This window comes from Ambystoma mexicanum, chromosome 4p (assembly GCF_040938575.1).
Source record: "Ambystoma mexicanum isolate Mex_15411 chromosome 4p, UKY_AmexF1_1, whole genome shotgun sequence".
NCBI classification, from domain to species: domain Eukaryota; kingdom Metazoa; phylum Chordata; class Amphibia; order Caudata; family Ambystomatidae; genus Ambystoma; species Ambystoma mexicanum.
In genome coordinates this window covers 464,303,040-464,328,956 of record NC_090927.1, presented here as the reverse complement: position 1 = coordinate 464,328,956, position 25,917 = coordinate 464,303,040, and the positions used below count along the sequence as shown (strand labels likewise).

At 46.7% G+C, this 25,917-nt stretch overlaps 1 protein-coding gene across 2 annotated transcripts in view; it reads left to right on the top strand.

Moving 5' to 3' along the window:
- Positions 1–25,917, top strand: part of TAF1B (TATA-box binding protein associated factor, RNA polymerase I subunit B) — a 1,890,249-nt gene that overhangs the window by 1,217,421 nt on the left and 646,911 nt on the right. For both annotated transcript variants that reach the window (XM_069605992.1, XM_069605991.1), the window contains one exon: positions 13,865–14,090. In XM_069605992.1, coding sequence (XP_069462093.1) covers positions 13,865–14,090 — 226 coding nt within the window. The remainder of the gene's footprint in view (positions 1–13,864; positions 14,091–25,917) is intronic.

Here is a 25,917-nt window from a genome sequence, read left to right as displayed (position 1 = left end):
CAGTGGAATTGTCTGCAGAACATTTTGGAACCAATAAAGGCGCTATATACAGAAACAACGATCCTGATCAAATTAAATTCTGAAGGATTGCTGACAAAAGACATAAAAACATCTAAGGGCCTCAAGCAAGGCTGTCCGTTAGCTTCAGAACTCTTGGAGCTATTTATATCTGATATGAAGCTTACAATACATGAAGAAACATCCTTCTCTCCGAAACTAAATGGCCAGAGATTGGGCCGTTCATTGTATGCGGACGATCTAATCCTACTGGATCAAACCAAAATTGGCATTCAACGAAAGCTCAATCTGCTAAATATCTATACTGACGAAAATGGCCTAAGAGTCAGCACAGCCAAGACAATAATAGTTGTTTTTGAAACTCTAGAAGGAAGAAAAGCGAAATCGAAATTTAAGTGGTACTTGGCAAAAGAACCCTTACTTCAAACACCAAAAACAAAATACTTAGGGGTTGAAATCATCTCCAGCAAGTCCGATGCTAGCCAACTAATGGCTATGAAATCTAAGATGCAAGTTTTGACTACCCAAGACCGTTTAATCAGCCGAAAATATGGCACATTTTCCTTAACACCGATCTTATGCTTCTACAAAAAAAAGTGAGCCCTACTGTAACATACAGAGCCGAAACCTCATTGTGCCTAACTCAGAAAACCTGGGACACAATAGAATGTCACTTTTGGAAGAAAATTATTCACCTTCCACAAAGCTTGCCAGTACAACTAATTCGCCACAAACTCGGACTGCAATCGTTGTACGCAGTAGTTGAGTGGAATGCATTATCATTATTTCGAAAAACCCGGCTCAGTAAATCTGAAATACAATTCAAAATTTTGGAAAGTAATCCTGATCATCCAAATGACTGGATATTGGACGCCTGGTCCAACTGCTGCATGACGCTCATGACAAATGTCGGAATTTCTGAAGACCTACTTATAAATAATCCAAATGCTGGGAAACAGAAAATGTGGCTAAACGACTGGATTAGAACATCTAGATACATTTCCTAGCCCAAGATACGGAGCAGTATTCATGTGATTCAGATTCAATCTATATCGAACAAAGAAACTCTTGATCGCCAGGAAACAAATACAAGGAGATAACCATAGGTATTGCCTTTGCAACAAGCCCAATGAAACATTAAAACATGTGGTACTAACAGGTAACCAACTTGAACCGCTGGGAAAAAAGTATCTAGGATTCTTCATGAATGACTATTGAATAACGGATGTTGATACCTGGTGGCACAAGCTTGGTGAAAGCAAAAACTTTAAATTGATTTTCACCCTGGGGAAAATGCTCAATGAGATATTCAGAACCGACACATGGAAAACTCTAAAGCCTGAGAGAGACATCCCCGTCTATGAAACATAGAAAATCCACAAACTGACTTAACTAAAGCACACTTTAGAGAGATGGGGCTGGATGACAAGGCAGTCTTGGTCTCCATACAAACGCAGTGATTGTCTAATGTTCTCCGAGCATAATATGACAAACATAAAGAATAATATATAAGAGCCATCTAGCTCATTTTAAAGGGACACCACCAACTCTCTTCTTTTTTTGTCTTTTTGTTTTCTTTTTGTTTTGTTTGTTTGTTTATTTATTTTTGCTTATATTTTTTCTTCTGTTACTGCAAGGTATGCTCTAAAATGATACTAAAAATACTAAAATATTTTCTATATGTTTATATGTAAAGGCAAAAGTTTCAAATAAACTAGATGCCAATAAGAACATAGTTCTGCCTTTTACTGTGGCACTGTTGCGCAGGTAAGTAAAGGCTATGGAAACTGTGGGCATAAAGGCTAACATAACCCACATCCTCCACCCAGGACAGACAATTGCGAAATGCGTTCTGACTGCTTGCAATGTTAACACATTGAAGGATATTACAGAGTTTCCTGTTGTCCTCCCTACAGAAAAGTAGAAGCAGTTTCTAACAGGGATTGCAGACACCAATCGGATAGCTCAGCATGCTTGGTTCAGTCATGGGACATGTTGAGGTGGTGGCCTGGGCCCCCGATCCTTGATATTAGAAGCATGCCTGCCTGAAAAAGGGTGATACGAAAAGAATTGGAGATGTATGTAGGCCTCTGAAGTTTTAGCTTGAAAGAACAAAGGATTTAAGATTTTGCAAACCACTGTTTGTCACCTATGTGGGTTTTTGTCATAGATTCGAGGCATCAAAGATTACAATTTGGTGATGGATAGCCTCACTAGCTGTTCAGAGACATACACTTGGTAGATACATGTAAGGTGGCCACATAGGCAAGCCTGAATTGCTATGGTAAATGTTACTCTATGGACATATGTTCCAGGGCTGACATGCACTTTTGACGAGTAGTCATGCATACCTTTTTTTTTTTTTACATGTTTCATCTTTTTCCCCAGGGTAACTTTGAAATCTGCTTTCCTATTAAATATAAGGAGCTTTGTAACCTCCCATAAGTGTGGAGGAAAGGGGACAAGACATAGAAGTAAGCACAGTATTACTGTAATCAGTGGAGACTCCCCAATAGAGGGCACATGGTTGCCACCCCTCCCTTTTTGTTTTATTTATATCTTGGAGCTAATACCTTTCAAATGTAGCTTTTGCATTTGCAAACAATCTAAAAATGTTTAGATTCTTTGCTACTGCAAAGATTGGTCTACCTTTCTATTTGATTTTTGTCAAGTATTACCCTACTGAACCGAATTCGATTTGCAGTGCTACTTGGCCAGTTTTAAACAATGTGTGCTGTGAAAGCCATCATTATAAGTCATTTAAATAAAAAAGATTCTGTGCAGCGTACCCTCCCAACTGGATTTTGATTGATTCACAGTACCTCGCTACCCTTGGTCACTTAGTGGGAAATATTTACACCCCACCAGAGAAAGAAATTCACCATCTGCCACTGACCCTTAATAACCACTGTACTATTCCATAGTCCTCCCCCTGCCCTTGCTAGTAAGAGACCAAATTATTATCACGCTGATGAAAGACTTCCTGTTGAGTCCGGTACCATGTGAGAGAGGTTGGCTTGTGTGGAAGGGGGTTTGGTCATACATTCTGCTGCACAGCATGCCCTGTTCCTGTCCCCTTGGGAATTACAACCAGTGGTAGGAGTGTACCGAGAAAAGTAGTGGAACTGTGGTCTCAGCAGGGGCAAGAGTAGGGGGAAGCATAGTGCAACATGTGACATGGTGTTGCGGCCGGAGTATTGCAATAGTCTATGTGACTAGTAACTAAGGCGCGTATTACAACTTTACACTGACACAGGTACATGACTGTACAAATCCTCTGTATAGAAGAGTGAATATGGTTGTCAAAAGTAGAGGAATGGCAAACAGAAAACAATAAAAGTAGTGGAACACTGCTCCCGACCGTTCCCGCTCACTTCGCTCACTGATTACAACCCGTAAATATGGAAGAAAGGGAGCCAAGTACAGTAGTCAGTATGGTAAGGAGTGTTGAGTAGAGTTGTCAGAGAAAGTTTACCAATGGCAAGGTGGACTTAAGAGAGATATGATAATAATGGCGGAAATTATTAGGGGGGCAGCTGCAGCAGAATGCTTCGAGTCCAGAATGTTTCAGAAACACCTCTTGGCCAGATCCTATAATTGCAATTAACCTCTGTAGGACTACATGTTAAGCGCTTGCTCACAGAATGATACAGAATGAATACTAGTTATTGGTAATAACACCTATAATTTGAATGACATGAGGCGATACTGTCTGATATATAAACAATAATGTAAGATAACCTAACAGATCATTATAACAATTTTGCTTTCACCTTTAAGGCTGTTTCGGTCAATGAAGAGTGATTGCATATTCAGTAGGGCTTGGATCTCCCCAGAATAGGGCCCAAACATAAAGGCACATATAATGTATTTTCTGATGTTTGTTAATCTGCTTAGAATCACATGCTGTGCATATGGTCCGACATCCATTGGTAACCGCGGAGTATTGCATCTTGTCTTTCGAGAATTGAAAGGGGACGTCGACATGGGCGTGCCTGTTACACTATCCCTACGGGACGTGTAGTGTACCCAAGATCCCTCACGTGTCGAGGTCCCTCAAGATTGTTTTTTCTGCCCAGCATACTGGTCGCCTTGATGCGGAGCTCGTCAAAGACATTGCTTATTGTCCCCCCGACCTTTGGTCAAATAGTTATATAAAATAATCAGATCACCTTATCTGTCCCTTATTTCAACGGCTGTTCCAGACCTCTGCCGAAGACCTTCAGAATCCGACGGACGGTGATCCAGTCGGCGCTGCCGACCACGTGGCCGGGCCTTCTGCCAGCCTATACAGTAGGGATCATAGTGGGGCCGGGGTGGTCATTTCTATACAAACTGAGAATGCCTTTCCCTTTCCTTCCTCTATCCCTTTTGGTCTTCGTCACTTTACCCATCCTCAGCTATGGAGAGGACTCCATTTAGGTGTTGCACTATTTGTAAGAGCAAATTCCCTTGGAAAGATGAGCACAGACGGTGGAACCGGTGCTTGCTGCTCAATCACAAGGAAGGACGACGTGCGGCTTGTAAGCTCCTCTGTCCTAAGACATTAAAGAAGAGTAGAGTCAAACGGTGGGCGGCCTATGGTATGCCGAAGGGCGAATTTTCTCTTTCTGCCGCAGCCACCGAATGTGACGACGGTGAGAGTGACGATCGGACCTCCTAACCAGAGGTTATTGACCTTTCGACAGAACGCTTGCGTTCCGCATCGTCTGTCCCCAGCCCCGCTAGGCACGGCTTAGGCACTGCTATGGGGAATTCACACCCTGGCGACAAAGACGAACATGTACACAACACAAAACACACAACCCTAAGTCAATCTTCGGCCTGGTCGAAGAAGACTTCAGCGCCAACGGGCACACCAGAACCTCCCGCGGCACCTGCCGACCGCCAGGATCAGCAGCCCTTCCCGCAGCCGCATATGCGCCTAGCGACCAGCCCATCAAAAAAACAAAGGGCGCTACCCCTAATGTACCAGGTTCAGTCGAGATGCATCGCAAGAAGGCATCTGGCGATGATAGGATTCCGGTTCTGCCGAAAACAGCAGCGCCGGAAAAGGCTGCCGTCGAAGACAAGGCCCTGGCTCTGCCGAAGAAGGCACCCTCGCAATCGCAGGCTGAAGCTACGTGCCTCCCCACTGCAGAGAATGTCGCCGACAGCTTAGTGAGGATTTTTTCCGCCGAATCTCAGAAACAGCAGTCTAGGAATACTCAGAGGCCTAGGGAAAAGGCCAAGCATCCACCGAGGTCCAAAGATGGGCTAAAAGGAGGTACTGGAACCCACCCATAGGTCGAAAGAGAGGCACAGAGACGTTACACCTCTGTTGGTCCCTCAGGAGGAGTTCTCTGAGGGCGAAGAAGGGTTGTCTTCGACGTTGAGACTAAAATCTCGACGTTTTCCGACGGATGAACGTATTGAGGAGGGCCCTTTTCCACCTCTAGACCATCCTAGGTCTTTGATTTGGACTAGAGAGAAATTTGAGAACTGCATGGAAAGGCTGGACAGGTTTGTTTCCCATTCAGAACAACCCACACCAAGAAGGCCAAGGGATGAGAGCCCTGTGGGCCCCAAAGCAACATTTCCAAGGCTTTTTGGCCCCTCTTTAGAGGAGGATATATACAACTACGACTTAACTGAAGAAGACATTCCTACAGACACTCAGGATGAGGATTTCATCAACCCTGAGGACATGCATGATCCCATAGAGGGCTGGGAGGAGAACCCAGATGTGGGTGATCCTCAACCATGGCAATCTCCAGATCATCAAGATCCTGATGCCCTGTCTCTGGATTCTCCCCAGTCCACCCCCACTAGGTAAATACCTTTGCCAGCGGATGATCAATTGACTTTTAACGTAATGTTGCGGAAAGCAGCTGGTCACTTTAAGATTGCTACAGATGAAGCTGTCCCCGAAGCAGACTTTGTGGAGGACAATCTCAAGGAGAAGCCGCCGGCTAGCCAGGCTATTCCCCTCCTTAATTCAATTAAGAAACATCTGGTGCCCTCCTTATTGACACCTGCTCTCACAAGAGGTGTCAACCCATGAATAGAAAAGCTCTTTCCTCCTTCTCCCTCAGACCCTTTTTATATCAGAGGTCACTCCACCCCAGACTCTCTGATGGTGACTACTACACGAAAGAAGGCAGGGGTCCCTTTATCAACCGGCGAGGCACCCCCTGATAAGGAAGATAAACAACTCTATGCCCTTGGGAAGAGGATCACGGTCGCAGAAGCATTTTCAACACGTATTGCCAACAACACGACCTTGTTGGCCAGCTACGCCGATGCCCAGTGGGCCTTACTACAGGAAGGCATACAGGAGGTTCCCGAACCCCTACGTACTAGCCTCCTCACCACTGTCACTGAGGGCAGACAAGTGAACCAAAGCATACTTAAAAACACTTTGGATTCTGCCGAAATGGCTGGTCGATCCCTGGCTCAGGGCACACTCCTGAAGAGACATGCGTGGCTACGGAACTCTGGATTCAAGCCAGATACACAAGCGTCACTGATAAATAAACCTGTGGAAGATTCCACCCTGTTTCGTAAGGCAGTTGATGAGGACCTCGAGACAGCAAATAGGAGCATAATGCCCTGAAAACACTGGATCAAATTACACAAAGACCTTCTAAAAGACGAGGATCTGGGTCCAAACGATTTTTTCATGGCCAACGCTTCCCTCAACAACAATATTCCTCGGGAAACAATTGGAACTCTCCACAGGGAAATAGCGGATACACCACCCTGTATCCCCAAAGGGGTCAGCGTTGTGGCAAAGGAAGGGGCCGGAACTCTACCCCTAGGGGCTCCCCGGCCTCAGATTCAAAATGACCCGAAGATTCTGGTCCCCTCCCATACCTCCACAGTCGGGGCCAGCTAACATCGTTCCTTCAGGCATGGGAGGGGATAAATACAGACCAGTGGGTGCTAAAGACTGTGTCTCACGGGTACTGTATAGAGTTCAGACGGTCCCCAACATTCAGACCTCCACGAGCAAGACGACTGACACCAGACCATCTTTGCATACTTCTTCAGAAAGTCGAGACACTACAAGAGAAAGGAGCCATAGAAATCGTACCTCTGTCACAGGTAAAAGAAGGTATTTATTCAGTGTACTGCCTTGTACCCAAAAAGGATCTAACCATGCGCCCTATTTTAGATCTGCGCCCAGCGAACAAATTTGTAAAGCCACTAAAGTTCTGCATTGTCACTCTGCAGGAAGTAATTCCACTCCTATCACAAGGGGATTACATGGCAACACTGGACATGAAAGATGCATACTTTCATATTTCAATGTTGCCAGCGCACAGAAAATACCTCAGATTTATGATACAAGACAAGCATTATAAATCAGTTCAAGGTTCTACCCTTCGGCATAGCATCTGCACCAAGGGTATTTACAAAGGTACTAGCGGTGGCAGCAGCACATCTGCGCAGGCAATCGATCCCGGACTATCCTTACCTCGACGACTGGCTCATAACAGGGGACTCTTGCGAAACATGTCTGTCAAATACCCAAAAGACGATAGATCTTTTATTCAGTCTGGGATTCTCTATCAACGAGAAGAAGTCCAGCCTAGACCCCAGTCAGGTCAAACAGTTCCTAGGGGCTCTAATTCGAACAAAGGACGGCCTCGTCTTGCCCTCCAACGAGAGGGTTCAAAACATGTTGTTTCAAATCCCTCAGTATGTAGCCAGTCGAGAGGTGACGGTACGCAAAGCTATGCGACTGCTAGCAATGATGGCGTCATGTATCTACTTGGTTCCTCACGCGCGCCTGCGCATGCGCTCAATGCAAGAGAGGCTCAACAGCCAGTGGTGTCAGGCCAGCGTACAGTGGGATGATGTAGTGGTTGTCTTGCCAGCCCTCGTTCTCTCGCTGCAGTGGTGGTCGAGGGAGAATCTCTTGAAGTGGAAATCCTTCACCACCCCCGCAGTGGAAGCCACTCTAACCACAGACGCATCCCTTACAGGGTGGGGAGCTCACCTGCTTCAACAAACAGCGCACAGAGTTTGGTCGTCCGACATAGCATCCAACCACATAAACCTGTTGGAACTGTTGGCAGTGTTCAAAGCACTAAAAGCTTTCCAGACACAACTACAGGCGAAACAATCCTGATCCCCACAGACAGCACCACGGCCATGTACTATCTGAACAAACAAGGGGGCACTCATTCTCTAGGGCTGTCCAAACTCTCAGAACATTTGGAAGTGGGCTCTCAAACGCAACATGTTCCTGTTATCACAACATGTTCCAGGGGAACTCAATCTTCTGGCAGACGTACTCAGCAGAGACTTTCCGTTGCCCATGGAGTAAGAATGGCGATTACAGCGAGACATCGTCTCCAATGTTTTCACAGAATGGGGCTTCCCAGGGATCAATTTGTTCGCAACTCTGGAGAACGCTCAATGCCAGGATTACACCTCCAGGTGCCCCCAGAACCGCTCCAAGGGGAACGGACTCTGCATAACATGGTCAGGGAAATGTGTCTACGTCCCCTCCTCCCCCACCGACTCCCAGTCTCAACAAGATTGTGCACAAGATGCACCAGGAACCAGTCACAATGATACTGGTGGCCCCCATTTGGGCCACCAACCCTGGTTCACTCATATGATGTAGATGTCCCTATCCCCTCCAGTCAAACTGCCTTGCCCGTACAACATGTTGTCGCAAGACAGAGGGGAGACGCTTCACCCATGCCCGCAAACTTTGAATTTAGCGGCCTGGCTCCTGAGGTCATAGAGTTTGGGCACCTGCAACTCCCTCAGAGATGTATGGACTTTCTCAGGGAGGCAAGAAAACCAAACACGAGGTATTGCTATTCCAGTAAATGGAAACGGTTTGTCATCTGGTGTAACTCAAAGAGCATTAACCCGATTAACTGCTCTCCCACACACATTGTTTTATACCTAACTCATTTACTTGACTCAGGCCTGGTCTTTAACTCCATAAAAGTGCATTTAGCTGCGTTTTCAGCCTACACTACATCACAACAGAAAGTGTCATGGTGGAAGATACCAGTTATTAAAGCTTTCATGGAGGGAGAGAGAATTCACCCTCCCATTTCTAACTCGGCTCCCGGATGGGACCTAAATGTGGTGTTCACTAGGCGTATGGGAGCTCCTTTCAATCCCATGCACAAAGCAAGTCTTAAAGATCTCACCTACAAGACTGCTTTTTTAATAGCTATTACCTCCATTAGGAGAGTAAGTGAACTACAAGCGCTCTCAATCCTAGATCCCTTTGTAACAGTTCACAAAGGTAAGGTGGTTCTGCGCACCCACCCTAGGTTTGCGCCTAAATTCATTTCCAAGTTCCATGTGAACCAGTCGATAGAACTACCAACATTCTTTCAAAATCCTTCAAGTCTCAGAGAAAGAACCTGTACACACTGGATGTAGGCAGAGCTGTCATGTTCTACATGGAAAGAACTTGACCACTAAGAAAGACTAATCATTTTTTCGTTTCGGTGGCGGCAGGAAGAGAATGATAGCTGCCCTTCAAGCCTAGAGCACATTCTACTCGAGGCACTGGGGCGTTCATAGCATTCATTGCAAATGTTCCCCTTGAGTCCATTTGCAAAGCGGCAACCTGGAGTTCTGTACACACCTTTACAAAACACTATTGCATAGACACTCATTCTAGGTCCGATTCTTAGGTGGGACAGGCAGTACGAAGACATCTTTTCACTACTGTTCCTTCTCACAACCCACCTCCAACTCTGGGTACTGCTCGCTAGTCTATGCACAGCATGTGATACTAAGCAGATTAACAAACATCAGAAGATATACATTACTTACCGTAAAAGCATTTTTGGTGATTGTATCTGCTTAGATTCACATGCGCCCACCCTTCCTCCCGGCTCGGATGGAAGGAACATAGACGTCTTACCACTTTCTCTCTTTTCTGTACTCACTCACGATAGTCATAAGGCTCCCTCTAGGCAGAAAAAATACAATTGGAGGGTCCTCGACGCGTGAGGGATCTTGGGTACACTACACGTCACGTAGGGATAGTGTTGCAGGCACGCCCATGTCAACGTCCCCTTTCGATTCTCGAAAGACAAGATGCAATATTCTGCAGTTATCTCTGGATGTTGGACCATATGCACAGTATGTCAATCAAAGCATGTAAAACCATCAGAAATGCTTTTACGGTAAGTAATGCTTATCATATGATGTTTTATTTATATTGCACCCATGCACAAGTGTTTCAGGGCGCGACGAGGCAAGGGAGGGGCACAAGGGAGGACAAAACATCGATTTTACCAGGCCCAGTGACATTGAGAATGCGGAAGTGCAGGGCAGAGGGAAGGGGGAAAGTACAAGGGGCAGGGGAGGAGTGGAAAGTGCTGAACACACGATCAAAACAACATGTAGTGCGGCCAGCAGGTGTCAAGTGCAAGAATTAAGCGCAGACAACGTGTGTCTAATAAGTGCAAGTAAAGGGACTGTAGGGTTGCAGATACAGACCCAAGTGCAAGGGTTGCCAGGAGGAAGTGCGGGTATGCAGCTGGGTGGGCAGGGTTCTGGGCCTGAAATCAGAGGGTGGCCAGATGCCCAGTGCAGAAACAGACAGAGATCAGCAGGGGAGAGGAAGAGAGAAGTCAGAAGCAAAGAGTAAGGTCTTGAGGTGCTTCCGGAACCAAAGATGGTTCTCCTCAAGTATCAGAGAGACAGGGAGGCTGTTCCAGAGGGAGGCCCCAGCCGAAGAGAGTGCTCTACCACCAACTCTTTGCTTGGAGAAGCGACTGACCCTGGGGGAGTTGGAGGTGGAGGAGCGAAGAGCTCGAGTGGGAAGGTATTTCCCAAGTGAGAGTTGAAGGTATTCCAGACGCAGATGCCAGAATGCCTTGTGGACAATGCAAAGGGTCTTGAACTTAATCCTTGCAGCCACTGGGAGCAAATGAAGAGATTTCAGGGCTGGAGGGATACAATCCCTGGGCTTGAGGCCAAGGACAAGTCTTGCAGTCCTGTTCTGGATGAGTTGCAGATGGCGGAGAGTAGTCCAGCCTAGAGAGAACCAGAGCTCTAGAGACAGTGGAAAGAGAGGAAAGGAAAAATACCAGAGAAGGTGCAGTTGGTAGTTTGACTTCTTAGAGACGTCAGAGATGTGTGGAGAAAAGGAAAGTGTGTAGTCGAACTTGACCCTGAGGTTCTTAGCCGCACATGTGGGAGCAGGGAGAGGGCCAAGGGAGGCCAGCCAGAGAGTGACAGGAAAGGAAGATGCAGGAGTGCAGATGTGAGGATCTCTGTTTTACTGGCATTACGGCAGAGGTCGTTGGCGGCACACCACTCCTGGATTGCAGACAGACAGTCAGAGATGAGAGTGAGAGAGGAGGGGGCAGAGGGGAGCCTGAAAACGAACTGAGTGTCATCCGCATAGCACTGAAAGTTGGAGCAGAGAGCATCAATCTGGTGGGTGAGGGGTGCCAGGTATTGGTTGAAAAGCCAGGGATAGAGGTTTGACCCCACGGGGAACACCACAAGTGGAGAGTGAGATAGAGGAAAGGAAGGACCCAAGTTGGACCTGGCAGGGTAGGATGCAGAGGAAGGAGGTCAGCCAGGCCAGGGCCTGATCAGTGATACCCAGGTTATCACGGAGGCGGTTGTGCAGGATGGCATGGTTGACCGTGGCAAAGGCACAAGATATTGATGTGTTATTGATATTTTATTTGCATCACGCTTATACACAAGTGTTTCAGAGTGCGAAGAGAGATAGAGTAGGATGAGGCCAGAGGGGAAATTAGAATTATGGTTGGAGAACAGGTCTTCACGGATGTTCAGGAGAGCAGTTTCCGTGCTTCTGGCTGCTCTGAAGCCAGACTGATGGTCATGGAGACAACCATCCGAATCAGAGTGAAGATTAAGCTGGGAGAACGCCAGCTTTTCAAGGTGTTTGCCCAGGAAAGGAGTGATAGAGATTGGGCGATAGTTGGCCGGGCAGGAGGGGTCGGCTGTTGGTTTCTTGAGAAGAGGCTACACAAGACAATGCTTCGGAGGAGAGGGGAAGGCTCCGGTGGCGAAGGAGTGGTTGCAGAAGTCGCCTGGCCATGAGCGAGAGTGTCAATATGCTCCTTGATGGTTTTGGACAAACGGGGAAGAACCTGTTTTGACAAGACTTTCATAGAGCGGACTTGTCTACAAATCTCGTCAGTGAAGAACAGAGGAAAGGAAGAGAAAGAGGCAGTAGCTGCAGGGGGGCCGGAGGTAGCAGACAGAGAAGCTGGAAGTGGAGGAGAGAACGAGAGGATGGACAGGATATCCTGGGTTTTAGAGATGAAATGAGAAGTCAGGGCCGTGCCGAGGGCCTGGGAGGGGACAGGAGAAGTAGAGACTGCAGCAGGATTGGCCAGCTCCTTGCAGATTTTAAAGAGTTCGGCCGAGTTGTTAGATGCCGCAGAGATGCGGGCTTGGATGTGGGCTCTCTTCTTAGTGCGGACAGAGAGCCGGTATTACCTTTGTAGCAGGCGTCAGGCCAGTTTGTCAGAGGATGCACAAGATGCCCGCCATTTCCTCTCAGCCACCCTACACTTGCGTTTAAGGGTGACGAGGTCAGAGTCTTACCAAGAGTTGCACTTGGCTTTGGGCTTCAAGCGGATCTTCATGACAGACTCACTCTAACGAATGTTGGATAAACTGCCTTGCTGTCAGAGAGCCGTCCTTTGATTATAGCATTAATGAGGTTGTGGATTTTTATTGAAGAAAGGATAGTTTAATCAAAAGGTGATATTGTCATTTGATTTGAGATGTATTAGAAGTGCTATGTTTCGTCATAAATGTACGACTAAGTGTGTAAAGTTTAGTTTAACTGTATACTGCGTCAAAACAATACTGAAACAAAACGCTTACGCCATTGAATTTAAATAAGCCTTTGTATAAATTCAGTGCTGCGATAGCAAAGTTGGAGTAACTCCGTTACTGCCACTTTTTTTGTTGCTGTAATGGAATTACTGCCTTGTGTTCCGCACGGTGGGTGGTCATAATTTCGAAAAAAAAATGTCGACAGACAAAAATGTCGACAAAAAAATGTCGAAAAAAAAATGTCGACTTTCGTTTTTTTTAATTATATATTTATTTTAGGGGTTTGGGAGTTAAAAAAAAGGGAAAAATTTTAAAAAAAACTAAAAAAGGGGGGTTGGGGGGGAACCCCCCCATTAAAAAAAAAATGCATTGAAAAAAAAAGTCGACATTTTTTTTTCAATATTTTGACTTTTGACATTTTTGTTGTCGAAATTATCACTGTAAACCGTTCCGCACCACTGAATTATAGGTTTGTCCTTGAATTGGAGGATTGACCTGCAGCAGCAGGCAGATTTACTGCTGAATGATCGCCCACGGTTAATCCACCAAATCCCCAATTGAGTCCAATGGACTGCAAAAAATGTGGAATTACACTGCTGTTACCCACTCTTAATCCCGTGGCAAACTTGCACAACCAAGTGCCAGTAATTGTAACTGACGTTGGTGGCAATCACTGCCCCATTTTCTTTTTTTTTTTTAACCTGTACTGCCGTGATGTATCGTGCTATGCCAAGGAACGAAGGAAGCTGCTTTTGAGTGCATATTCAGCAACATCTTCACTAGATACTGATAGGGAAAGTTGGAGTGTGGACAAGGTGGTAGAGTGCATGGTGAGAGTTAACCTCTTTGTGAGGTGAGGTAACAAACATTTCACTGACACCATCTAGTGATTGAGTGTTGTGTCAATACTCGCTTGATAGAAGATAGTTTTAAATAAATCATGTTGTCATTAATTTTGGGGAATGCATGTGTCATAAGGCTGGTGCTGTACAATGAAAACATAATTTACGTTGGAATAAAGGGAAGTGTTTTTCTCTCCCCCCAGAGATGACTGTAAACCTGCAAAGGCAATTCGAAAGATTGGCTGGTTCAGTGCAGTCTGCTGAAAAGCAAAGCCCTTCCAGTTTCCATTTTAATTGGGAGGAAGAAAACACAGAGAGAGCTTGTTTTCATGCCCATAGTTTGGAGGGAATTATGCAAGAAAAGGACAATGTACTCACAACTGTGAACCCGAAGTACTGGCTTAGTTCGCTAAAGCTTTGTCAAAAATCGTGAGTATTGGAATATCCCTGTTAACAATAAACTAACTTCATGTGTTGATGAAAAAGGATACATACGAAGGTGAAATGTCTTGGAAAACAAATAGTTCATCAGTCATATGCTAAGAATGTTTACTTTTCACTTCGAACTGTGATCTTGTTATAATGTATAATAGTATATAAATTCTGTGATCTCTCCTGGAGTGAATTGTTTTGGATGAAAACTACTCTAGAGTGTGCCAGGTATATACATATTTCGCTACAAAACCAAAGAGGTTGTTTGATTTGATGATTAGGGGGTGCTTTCATGTCAACTATAAGCCAAAACTGTTGCATTGGAGTACAAATGGGAGAGCGATGGGGCACACATTTAAAAAAAAAAATGTATATTGTTTTTTCATACCAACATACAGGTGTGTATATACATAGACATTCAAGTAGGCATCCTTCTGTATTCACTTAATTTTCTTGTAACACCCATTCCAACTTACCCTCCCTCCACTCAGCCCCTTAACTTGCCATGCTATAGCTTCTCCGTTAATTGCATACTCTTCCTTGTAGGTTTCCTTTCTCTACTTTTTTGCCTCTGGGCTCATCAAGTCTCATTATTTTGCTTCCCTATTGCCTGTTTCCATACACTAGTCTCTGCCATAACCCATTTTTGTAGGTCCTTCCACCACTGCTCTACGTGCGGTCCGTCTCGGATTTCCAGTTCATGGCTATGCTGCGTTTAGCCAACACATATATTAAGTCTTTAAGTTTCCCCAATGCTTTACCTTTCAAGCCCCTCCGGAATAGTCCCAGTATGCATGCCCCCACGGATTGGCCCTCTCTATTCCTCCTTTTTCTGTTTTCTGTGCTATTTCATGCCAAAACATTTATATAATTCTACATTCCCAAAACATGTGTAGCATTCCAGCGTTCATACATTTACATTTGCGACAGCTCTGAGTGTTTATTCCCCTGAATCCTGCTATTACTTTCGGAGTCAGGTAAGCTCTCTGTATTACATACAATTATAGTAGCTGCTGTCTTGCATTTCTGGATACCTTTTTATGATATTTAGATATCCTCACCCGTTCTTTTTCTGTGAAGGTCCTGCCCAGCTCAGCTTCCCACCTTGCCTTGGTTCTCAATTCCCCTTTAGAGTGGTGTTCTATTAACGCATCATACAATCTTGATATGGTGTGCCCTCCTTCTGAGATATTTATAATTGTTTCTACTTCTTCACAACCTATTGTGTCTTCCACTACTGCTGGCCCTCTTCTCTTAATCGTATTTACCATTGAGCAATATAGGAGGTACTGCCCGCCTTGTATCCCGGTTATTCCCTGCAGTTCTTGAAATTTACAAGGCCCGTCGCCCCTCATATCTCCAATGGGTATGATCCCACACGTCTCCCAGTGTAACCGCACACTGGCCCTCAGCCTTGTCAATCATTCCCGCTGCTAGGGTGACTTGTGATGATAGTGGGTCTTTGATTCCCATTTTTGTGCAAGTTCTGCACCATATTTGCATCCCCATTTTCACTAATTGTGGGGATCCTTGTGGTTCTGGTGGGGGGACCCATACCAGTCCTTCAAGTGTAAATGTTGTATTGATGGTTGTAGGAGTGCTCAGTCTACTGTGGGATCATCTGCTAGCCAATCTACCGCATACTGCATCTGACTTGCCAGGTAATACAGTTCAAAGTTTGGGATTCTCAGCGCCCCCCCCCTTTTCATAAGGTCACTGCAGCGTGCTGAGTGCCACCCTATGTCTACAGCCTTGCCATAAGAAGCTTCTGAATTCTCTATCCAAACTTGTAAAGAATTGTACTAATCTGGGAAGGGCCACCATTTTCAGCAGTGCAGCTATCCCCATTACTGATAGTGGTAACTTACCCCAGAATTTCTTTGAGTTAACTAGCCTTTCCATCGCTTTTACAGTATTGTGTATGTGTTCCTGTTCCGGGTTATGGCACGTGTGCAATCCCAGATACCGGAAGGTGTTTTTAACCCATGGGAGTGCTAGGGATGGCAGCCTAGTGCTATTTTCCTCAGCTAGTGTAGCTAGCGGGAATAAACAGGATTTGGTCCTATTAATGTTGATTCCTGACATCTTCCTGAAGTTGTCTAGGACATCTAATACATGTTGTAAATTCTCCTCAGGTTCCTGTACATAAAATAACATGTCGTCCGCGTACATTGAAACTATGTCTTGCACCCCATCTATAGTGATTCCGGCACCGTGGAATTCCTGCCGTAGGAAGGCCGCTATGGGTCCCATTGCTATGGTGTATCAGGGATAACAGGCAACCCTGTCTGGTGCCCTTCTTTAACTCCCATCTGTCTGAAAAGATGCCCCCTGTTCTTACCCTCACCTTTAGTGTATTGTAGTTTGACACATCTCGTGTAATTTGGCCCAAAGACTAGTCTGCCCATTGTTGCGTACAGCCAGTCCCAATGCACTGAATCAAATGCCTTCATTGCATCCAGTGAGGCTAACGCACAATGCTCTTTCCTTCCTTCGGTGCTGCTTATGATGTGGTGTAACCTCTGTAGGTTCCAGAAAAAATTCCTGCCTGGAACATATCCAGTTTGATCAGGGTGGATCAGTTCTTCTATTACTCTCCTGAGCCTACTCGCGAATAGTGCCGTTAGGATTTTGAAGTCCTGGTTCAGTAGGGACTGGAGCCTATAGGAGGCACAATTCTCTGTTTTTTTCGTTGGGTTTAGGGAGTGGTATTATCACCCCTTTCCTCATACTATCTGGGATTATTCCTGCCTCAAACGCCTCATTATATACTTTCGTCAGGACCGGCGAAAGGCTGTCTTGTGTATTCTTTGTAGTATTCGGCCCGCAAACCGTCTGTGCCTGGTGTCTTGCCTGAGGGTAGCGCCATTATTATAGCCGTCACTTCATCTGTCGTTATAGGTTCATCTAGCATATTTGATTCCTGTTCCTCAAGGTGCAGTAAATGTATTAGGTCTAATGCCTTCTGTAGTTCTTCGTTCCTCCCTTGATGTCTCCATACATCCCCCTATAGTATTCGTAGAAAGCTTTGTTCACCCCTACCTGGGTGTTACTTATGCTGTCTTCTTCCGTTTGAACTGAGTGTATTGGTGTTCTTCTTTTGTTATTTTTATATAGCCATGCCAGCAGCATGCTTGATTTGACCCCTTGTGCATGTATTTTTCCACATATCTCGCATAACTGAATTTGCCCAGTCTATGCCACTGGGCCATACACCTGAGTCTCAATTTAGCCTCTGCCCCTAGTTTGTCATTCCGCCACTAGTGCTTGCTCTATTCTGTTTAATTCAGAAGTGATGTTTCTACGTATCCCGCTTGATTTGGATATCATCTCTCTACTCATCGCCTCGTATTGCTCCCATACTACCCCCACTGATTCAACCTGCCTACATTAGTTTTTGGAAAATTCTTCCGTATGTACTCTTACATGTTCTTTAAATGCAGCGTCTAGTAGGGATTCGCTCCTGAGTCTCCAGGTTGGTATTGGGGGTCTAGGCGCAGTTATCACCCAATCAAGCCTTGTGTACACTCTGTGTGGCATGGAGTGGTGCGAGTACTCCCTAGCCTCTGGATGTATGGTCCTCTATATATCTACCAAGTTAAAGGATTGTAGTAGGGTATGGTGGGTGGTGCCGGTCTTCTAAATTTATCATCCGATCTGTCTATTTTGGGGTTCAGTGTGCAATTGAAGTCCCCTACCCATAATATAACCCTATCCCTATAGGGTCATAACCTTGCGTACAGGGATCGGAAGAAAGTCGTGGCATCATGGTTCGGTGCATATGTATTCACTATGCTTACCTTTCCAATGTCCCCTGTATTACCACCATTCTACCTTTGTCATCCGTCTTAGTGTGTGTTATCTTCAGCGGGACTGTTGGGGCCACCCAAATGAGGACCCCCCTGGCGTGTGCTGAGAATGTGGAACCTGTGACTTGGCCTCCCCATTTCTGTGCTAGTGTCTCTTGCCTCAGTTTATTTAGATGGGTTTCCTGCAGTAGGGCTCCCCCTATCTTGTATCGATGCAGATATGTAATTATTCTGTGTCTCTTCACATAGTTATTGAGTCCCCTAACATTCCAGATCGTTACTCTAATAGTACCCTCCATTTTGTACTTGTTCCTTAGGACTCCGAGGCTGTCTCTATATCCTTGTGTTGGATCTATGTTGTGAAATGCTGTGTGTGCCTGGACTATGGAATTCTTTTTCTGGTTTCCCTCCCTATCCCCAAAACAACTCCCCTGCCCCCCATTGCTCTCTACCCAACTGCCCCTCGCCCAACTTAACTCACCCAGCTCTGCTACGCATGCTCGGGCTACCCCGCTTCCACACCCTCCCCTCCTAGTCAACTAACGAAGCGCTTGGTTGTCCAATGGGTGGGTACTTAACGCATCCCTGTACTGTGTATGTGGGATAGTAGGAGCATCCCTTTTCTTGGTGACTCTCCTACTCAGAAGACTGTCTCTTCCTGCTGTCCTGCTCCTGTGTACATGTTCTTAATCTGCTTCTTTTATGTATGTCTCCAGGTTTGAGCCTTCTATTGTTCAGTGGCCGTGGTCATATCGGGCACTAGTTCGGCCCCCATTGCAATTGTCCTGTCCCTAATCATCATCCAATCTTGTGCCTGGGGCTTCATTCCAGTTGCAGCCCTAGCTGTGGTCAATCTTTGTCCGGTGTTGGTACTTTCATGCTGTCCATCCAGTCTTGTGCTTCCGTCGGGTTTTCCAAGAATAGGACTTGGCTTGTTATGTAGTACCTTCAGCCTAGCTGGGTAAATTAACATGTACTTCATTTCATGCCCGCCTTCCTCAATCTCTCTTTTGTGGCGATAAACTGGGCTCCTTTCTTCTGTACTTAGAAGGTGTAATCTGGGTACATCACCAGTTTAGTGGAGGCCCTTTTTATTGTGTCTGCAGTTCTCGAGAATGCTAGAATCTTGTTGCTACAATTTAGAATCTTGGCTATGATACGTCTAGGGGGTGCACCCGGCAGTGGTCTCCTGACTAAAGATCAGTGTGCGCGCTCTACCATGAAACCTTGTGTAAGGTTCCTGGGCCCCAGATCCTGCAGTAGTAGGTTTTCGACATAGGTAGTCGGGTCTGTTCCTTCCATGCCTTCGGGGAGACCCAGGATCCTAATGTTGTTTCTGCACGCGCGTCCTTCAGCCTCATCTGCCCTCTCCTCTAGTAGCTTTACTTTCTGTTGGAGTATATCTACTTCCGCCATTGCGCACATCACTTCTGCAGTGTTAGCTTGCACTTGCTCCTCTAACTGTCCCGTGCGTTCAGCTAGTGACCGCACATCCTGTCTTAGCAACCCAACGTCTATCCCGACTGCGTCAATCTTGGCTTCCAATGTAGTTCGTAGTGCTGCTATGGCAGCCAGGATTTGCTGGTTGCCCATGTCAGATGTGTCCTCTGTGCCTTCCACTTCTTCAGCCGACAACCCCTTCTTAGGGCTTTCCTGTCCCTTGGCAAATGCCTCCATGGTGGCTGCTTGCTTTTAGCCTTGTTACCCTTAGATGCAATTAGGCTTCTGCCTGTGCAGCTTAGTTGATGCCTGATTTGCGCTGGCGCCCTTTCTATGGGGCTTGGGATCCCTTGTGTCTTCCTCCGTGCACCACCACTCTGGGTGCCCTGCCTGTTGTGCTGGGCAGTTCGCGCCTATCTCTTTAGACCCTCGGATATCTGCAGTAGCCTGGGCTAATGTCCTGGGTCCGATTATTCTTAATCTTCTTAGCTTGCTGCTGCGATTCTGTTCACACTATTGATTCTTAGATATTGTGCTTCTTCCTTTCAGTCCCTGCTCCTCACACAGCAATTCTCCCCAGGCCTCTTTGCCTTGTCTCTCCCCCCTCCGATGTATTATAATGTATACTGCCTATTTGTCTATGCTGTTTGTGCGGCCATGTGCATATTTTCCATTGGCCCGGGTATGCCGTCCTGCAATGTCTTGCTTCCAAGTTATATAAGGCACCCAGGCGCCTTGCACCCCAGCTCAGGCTATCAGCTTCCCTCCCTCCTTCTTGCTCCTCCACGCTGCTGGCGCCTCAGTTCTGGCTGTTCTGACGTGCAATCCACACCCCAGCTTCTCCCCCTCTGCTCTCCTTCTCACTCTTGTGGCAATCGCTTGCGCTCCCCCACCATTCTTTTGTGCGGCCCCAGTAGGTCCTGCTAGCTCCCCTTCCCTCGGGTGTCCTCTGCGACTCTCCTTGTCCGCTCCCACCATCTTCTCTGCTTCCCTTCAGGGCTTTTATGCAGGCGTCCGGGCGCAGCTGCTTGCCTGCTCTTAGTTTCGCCCTTCTTCTCCGTCGGCAGGCGGGACGCCTCTGCTTCCTCCTGCCGCTGATGTTGTCTCGGTCACGGTTGCAGGCGTGCTATCCACTCCTTAGGATCTCCCCCAATGCTCTCCTATCCGCATTTGCGGAAATTCCCTGTGCTCGCTCCACTGCTCCCTTCAATGGTTCCTCCCGGTCCTACGTACTCCTTTCCCTTTCGGAATCTGTTGCAGCTTGCCTTGTTTGCTCACCCCGCCTCCTCCGGGGCTGTCGCGCAGGGCTCGGGCACTATCGTTTATCTGTCTTGGCGCTGTCTCTCACCTGCAGGTGAACCGGGTGCTCGCCTCCGTCTCTGCTTCCACTGGGTTGCTCCGATAGCCTGTGTTCTCTGCCCAGGCTGGTTACAGCGCTAGCCTTCTCGTGTAGCCGCCATCTTGTCTGCACCGACCCGTTGGTGTGCGCGGCCAGTACCCTGCTGTCTCCTTCAGTTCCTTCGCCTCAGCACTGGATTCCGTTCCTTCGTCAAGTGCAGACCACTGTTATCGCAATTTCTGCTTCAAGTGATGCCATCGAGGTAGCCTGATATCACATGTCATTGCCGGAACAGGCAGGAGATCCTGCGAGGCACATCTGCTTCACATGGCATTCAGCCCCGCCCCCACGATGGGACACACATCTTGTGGGTGGGTTTTGACTTTTTACCTACTCAATGACAGCCAATGGTCATGCTAATAATCCCTCTTGCCTTTCCTTCTAATCGCCCCTTGCTGCCCAAAACATACCCTTGTGGGATATCTTTAAGCTGCCATGTCATGCAGCAACACTAAACTGTGTGCTATATAGGGCTTGCCATTGTTATTTCTGGTCTTCTGAGTGTTAATGGCTTAATTTCAGCTGTAAAGGAGATCCTGGCGTAATACAAATGTCTTAACCAAGTTGCCTTTGGATACTTTAAAAATATGCAATCTATGTGTCTTTGCAGCTGTTCCTTGTAAAAAAAAAAAAAGAAAAAAAAAACATTGGTAAAGCCATCATCAGTTTTCATCCATGAGTCCCATGGGCGCGTAGCGCATTGAAGAATTAGAAATAAATAAATAAATCACTGTTGCGTGTGTATAGATATAAGATAGTTGTTTTCCTGCCACTGACATCATATTCCCTGGTATTCACGCCATTTATTTATTTATTTATTTATTTGCATTTGTATAGCGCACTCGCAGCCCTGGGGCATCGAGGCACTGTTACATGAATATTTAGCAGAGCTTTAGTTTAAGGTGGTTTACATGCGACCGTGAGGTCTCTTGGTTACAGGTACATAAGTATACATACAAAAGTTCTTTTTGTTGCTAAATTATGTCCAGGTAATACCATTATTGGACTGTCTGGCAAATGCGTATCCCAGGAATCCATAAAAATACAAACTTGTTGTTCACCAAACGTTTGCTATAGCATCTAGGCACTCCTCGTATCATGTGCAAGGGCTCATGCGCTCAGTATGGACCATGAAAAAAAGGAAAAAATAGAGATCCCATCAATGGATTTGGAAGAAGCCCTTTTATAAGGAGGAGTTGATCTTTCACTTGGAGGGACTGTCCGTCTCTGAACCGTCAGAAAGGATCTAGTTCTTACAAATGGACTACTTTCCATCAATTTGGGTAGAGAATCTCAGGCCAGAGCTGCCCCCACTAGTTTCTGTTCCCAGTATCTGCTGCATATACCCCTAAGTACGGTATATGCACAAAGCACAGGCATTTGCAATGTTTCACTGGGAGGTGGAAACAATCAAATACTAATGTATGCAGATGACATCATGTTTATCATCACAAAACTGAAAGAAGCAATTCCAAAAAGTGAACATTGACACATTTTGGAAACCATCCAGGTGCTTTAGAATCTAGGCAAAAGGGAGTTGCCAATACTAAAATACTCAGTCAGATTCTTAGATCCTAATGCTTCTCCCTTAGTGTTCCGTAATGTTATAAAATACTTAGGAACAAGTATTGCACCAGTACTAATGGATCTGCTACTAGTACATATTAGTTACTTATTAACCAATTAGAAGGAGGAAGCACATTCTCAATAATGAGAAGGATATCTTTAATAAAAAAGGATCCTGCCCTCATGAAAGTCAGATTTGCCTTTGAAATTCTTAAGAGGGCATAGCTTTTGTGGATTTCGCATTAGAGGATGCCTAAAAGCACAGCTCTTGCTTTTCTTATTGAGTACCAGTGGAGATCCCTGTACTCGGTGGTCCCTATGTGACCTTATCATGTCTGAGTCGACTGCTGCAGGATCTACATTTCTAGGACCCAGAGCTTTTCCTAGAGGTCCTACGTTGCTTTGGGTGCCAAAAATTAGACTCCCCTAGTTGGCCAATTGAGAGTTACAGAATTGGTAAGGCAGCCCTTTTCAAAATGCATTGCAGGTTTTGTTACAGTTCAGGTTACTAAGCCTACTCTAATTGATATCTGATAGCTGATGGCAGCTACACAATTGTTTAAAATGTAATGTGCTGAGCAGGGGGCAAGAGGAACACATAAGAGACCCAATTTTTGCAATAAAATGCCCACATTTATTCACAGCAAACATAATACCTACCACAAATGTGACCTAAAAAAAGACAGTGTACAATCACATCAACATCTTAATAAAACACCTTTGGCATTAATTCCCTGTCACACCGAAGCAAGGTTCCAATTCGCCTCACAGGATGGAACATGATGGTGAGGCGCCCCCTGTCCTCCTTGGCATGATCTTCTTAGGGGCGGTACCGGGAGGCCCCCTACATAGTACCTAGACCAACCTGCCTCCTGATACTGCCCACTGGCCCCAATGACCTCTACCGGCCCGTAATTCCATCGTGAGAGGCAGCCTGGCTTCACCACCTGCCAATCCTGGGCACTAGGGCCCGAAGGGGTAAATCACCATCCTCTTAGACCTCCACCACTCGCTCCCCCTCTCCTACCCCCAAAAGCTAAAATATTGCAGGGGGGGGGGAATGGGATGGAAAAAGGTGTCTTGGAGAGGGAGCTGGTATCGACGGCAGGGCTCCCATGGAGGAGGCAGTCACTGCTACCCCCTCCTCATGCCACCCTTAAATGGCAGTTCTTTGTGCCGTCGAACCTCCTTACCCCCACCAAGCCTGCGAAAGTCAGACTCCTGCCCCTGCCACACCCGCCTCCCCTGAGATAGAGCTGGCCTGCCAGGGGTTAGCATCTTAACCTCATCATTGTGCGCCGTGAGGGGCGGGGTGGAGGCATCAGGCACAGGGGGCTGGGACGCCATTGTTTTGTCTACCCTTGCCGCCCCCTCCCAACCTGGTCGCCCCTCCATTCGCAGGGTACTTTACCTCTGTGAGCTAAGAAGGGGGCAGCATGTAAGAGCAGAGGAACACACAAGAGACCCCATTTTTAAAAATAAATTGCCCATATTTATTCCCAACAAACGCAGTCCTACAGATGTGACACCAAAAAAGACAGTATATAATCTCATCAACATTTCAGTAAAACACCATTGGCATGAATTCCCTGTTGCACTACAGCAAGTGGTCCAATACGCCCCATATGGGAGGCGCATGATGGCGAGGCGCTCCTTAGCCTCCCTGTCATGCCCTTCTTCGGGCAGCACCAGGAGTGCCCATACATAGTACCTAAAACAACTGCCTCTTGCTCTTGATCCCGCGCCCCCATAACTTCTCCCAGCTCGAAATCCCCCGTGTGAGACAACCTGCCTTCACCAGCCGATCTCCGGCACCGGGGGGGCCCCCTGAAGAGTCAAATCACCATCCCCTCAGGCCTCCACCACCCGCCACAGGGACCAGGACCTGCCAGTCCGGGGCACGACCCCTATCCCATACCAAGTTCATAAAATCTGTAAAGTCCTTCCACAAGAGTTCAGTTCCTTGATCGGACAAATGTACCCCATCCTGATGAAAATACGATGTGCCCCTCACCATTCCATTGGCAATAATAGCCGCCGTAGCAGGATGCCAACCGTTCATTTTCGTTGCAGAAAGGTTCAAGGGGCGAGCTTCCATGTCCAATCCTCACCTACATCGCAGAATGATCTGTGACCAAGCCACAATCACCTGTGGGCAGTATCTGGCCATCTAAGAGAAGATGGACACCAACCGCTCCTTCAGTCCTTTGCTCTCCATGGGAACGAAATCGTTGCCCGCAATGTGCACAATCACCAGGTCCCGGTCCAGCCGCCTCACACTCTTCTCGACGATCACCTTGTGCACATGCTGCAATCGCAGGTTCTCCCTAGCAATTAAAAATGTGTAGACTGCTGAGCCAACCGATTCATTCTCTTGATAAACGAGTGACCAGCGCCCCACACTGCGCTTGTTGGCACCATCCTCCACAGTGATACAAAGAGACACACGTGAGATAAAATAACATTGGTGCATTCACTTTGTACAATCCCCCAAAACTGCCACAAACTGCCCAAACGCGACCCCTCCTAACCCCTTCTGTAGGACCTCCATGGCAGCCTGCAGACCGTAACATGCCAAATGTGGGCATATGTATCCCTTAAAAGCATTCAATTTCCACAGTCCCAACTTCATAATCAAGTCTGTATCCGATCCCGGGCCCGCAGCCCTGGTGACCAGCCCTTTCCTAAAAGAGTGAGGGGCGAACCCCAGGCTGTCGAGCCCTGCTGCCGACAGTGCCATCTCAAAAACCTTCCTAAACTGAAAACTGGATAGACTGGAGTCTTTCCGTGCATAAACAATGGGCCGCACCCTACCCCCTTATTGCCAGGAGGTCAGATATAGCCTCCAGATGCGTGTATCGCAGAGCCCATGCAAGGTTACCCTTGCACCCGGTCCTTCCTGATCCATCTTGGGGCGCTTAACCCAAAGCTGGACTGATGTGCCTTCAATTACTGACACATATGTTCGCAAAATTCCCCCCTCATGATAAGGGGTGGAAGACCATGCTAGTTTGCCAATCCTAAATGACACAAAGAAAACTGTTACAAAAACAATATTTGCTCATATCGGTCCTGGCAAATCACCCTGAAACTCTGCCCGATAAGTGCTAATTTAGCTGGATCAAGCAGTCTCCTGCTGTCATTCTTAGGCCCTTGCAACCTCTTACAACCTGCCATGGCTTCTGCAAGGCGAAGTCCGCTGATGGTCTTGCTACCCCCTGTAACCCTGCAAAAAACCTTACTGCAGCTACATGCCTACCGGCCAAGCCGTTGGATACCCCCTCTCCATGTAGATGCCCTAAGCAGCGGATGAGACAGTCCCTATGAAAACTAGACAATGACCTATTTTCCCTGCAGAACCCTCTTAACTGTCTAAAAGCATGTTCATACGGCCACCGAGCCCCACGCTATCTGTTACCTAGAATGGCCCCAAAACCTATGCTGCCTGCTGCATCAGTATGGAAGCCCAACTGAACACTAGAGTACTCTTCCGCTGGCCAAACCATCACCCTGTTAAAATGAGACAAGAATGATGCCCATGTCCTAAGGTCTTTTTTTGCCTCTTGTGAGAGCCTCGTGTGATGATGCTTTTCCACCAGACCCTTCATTG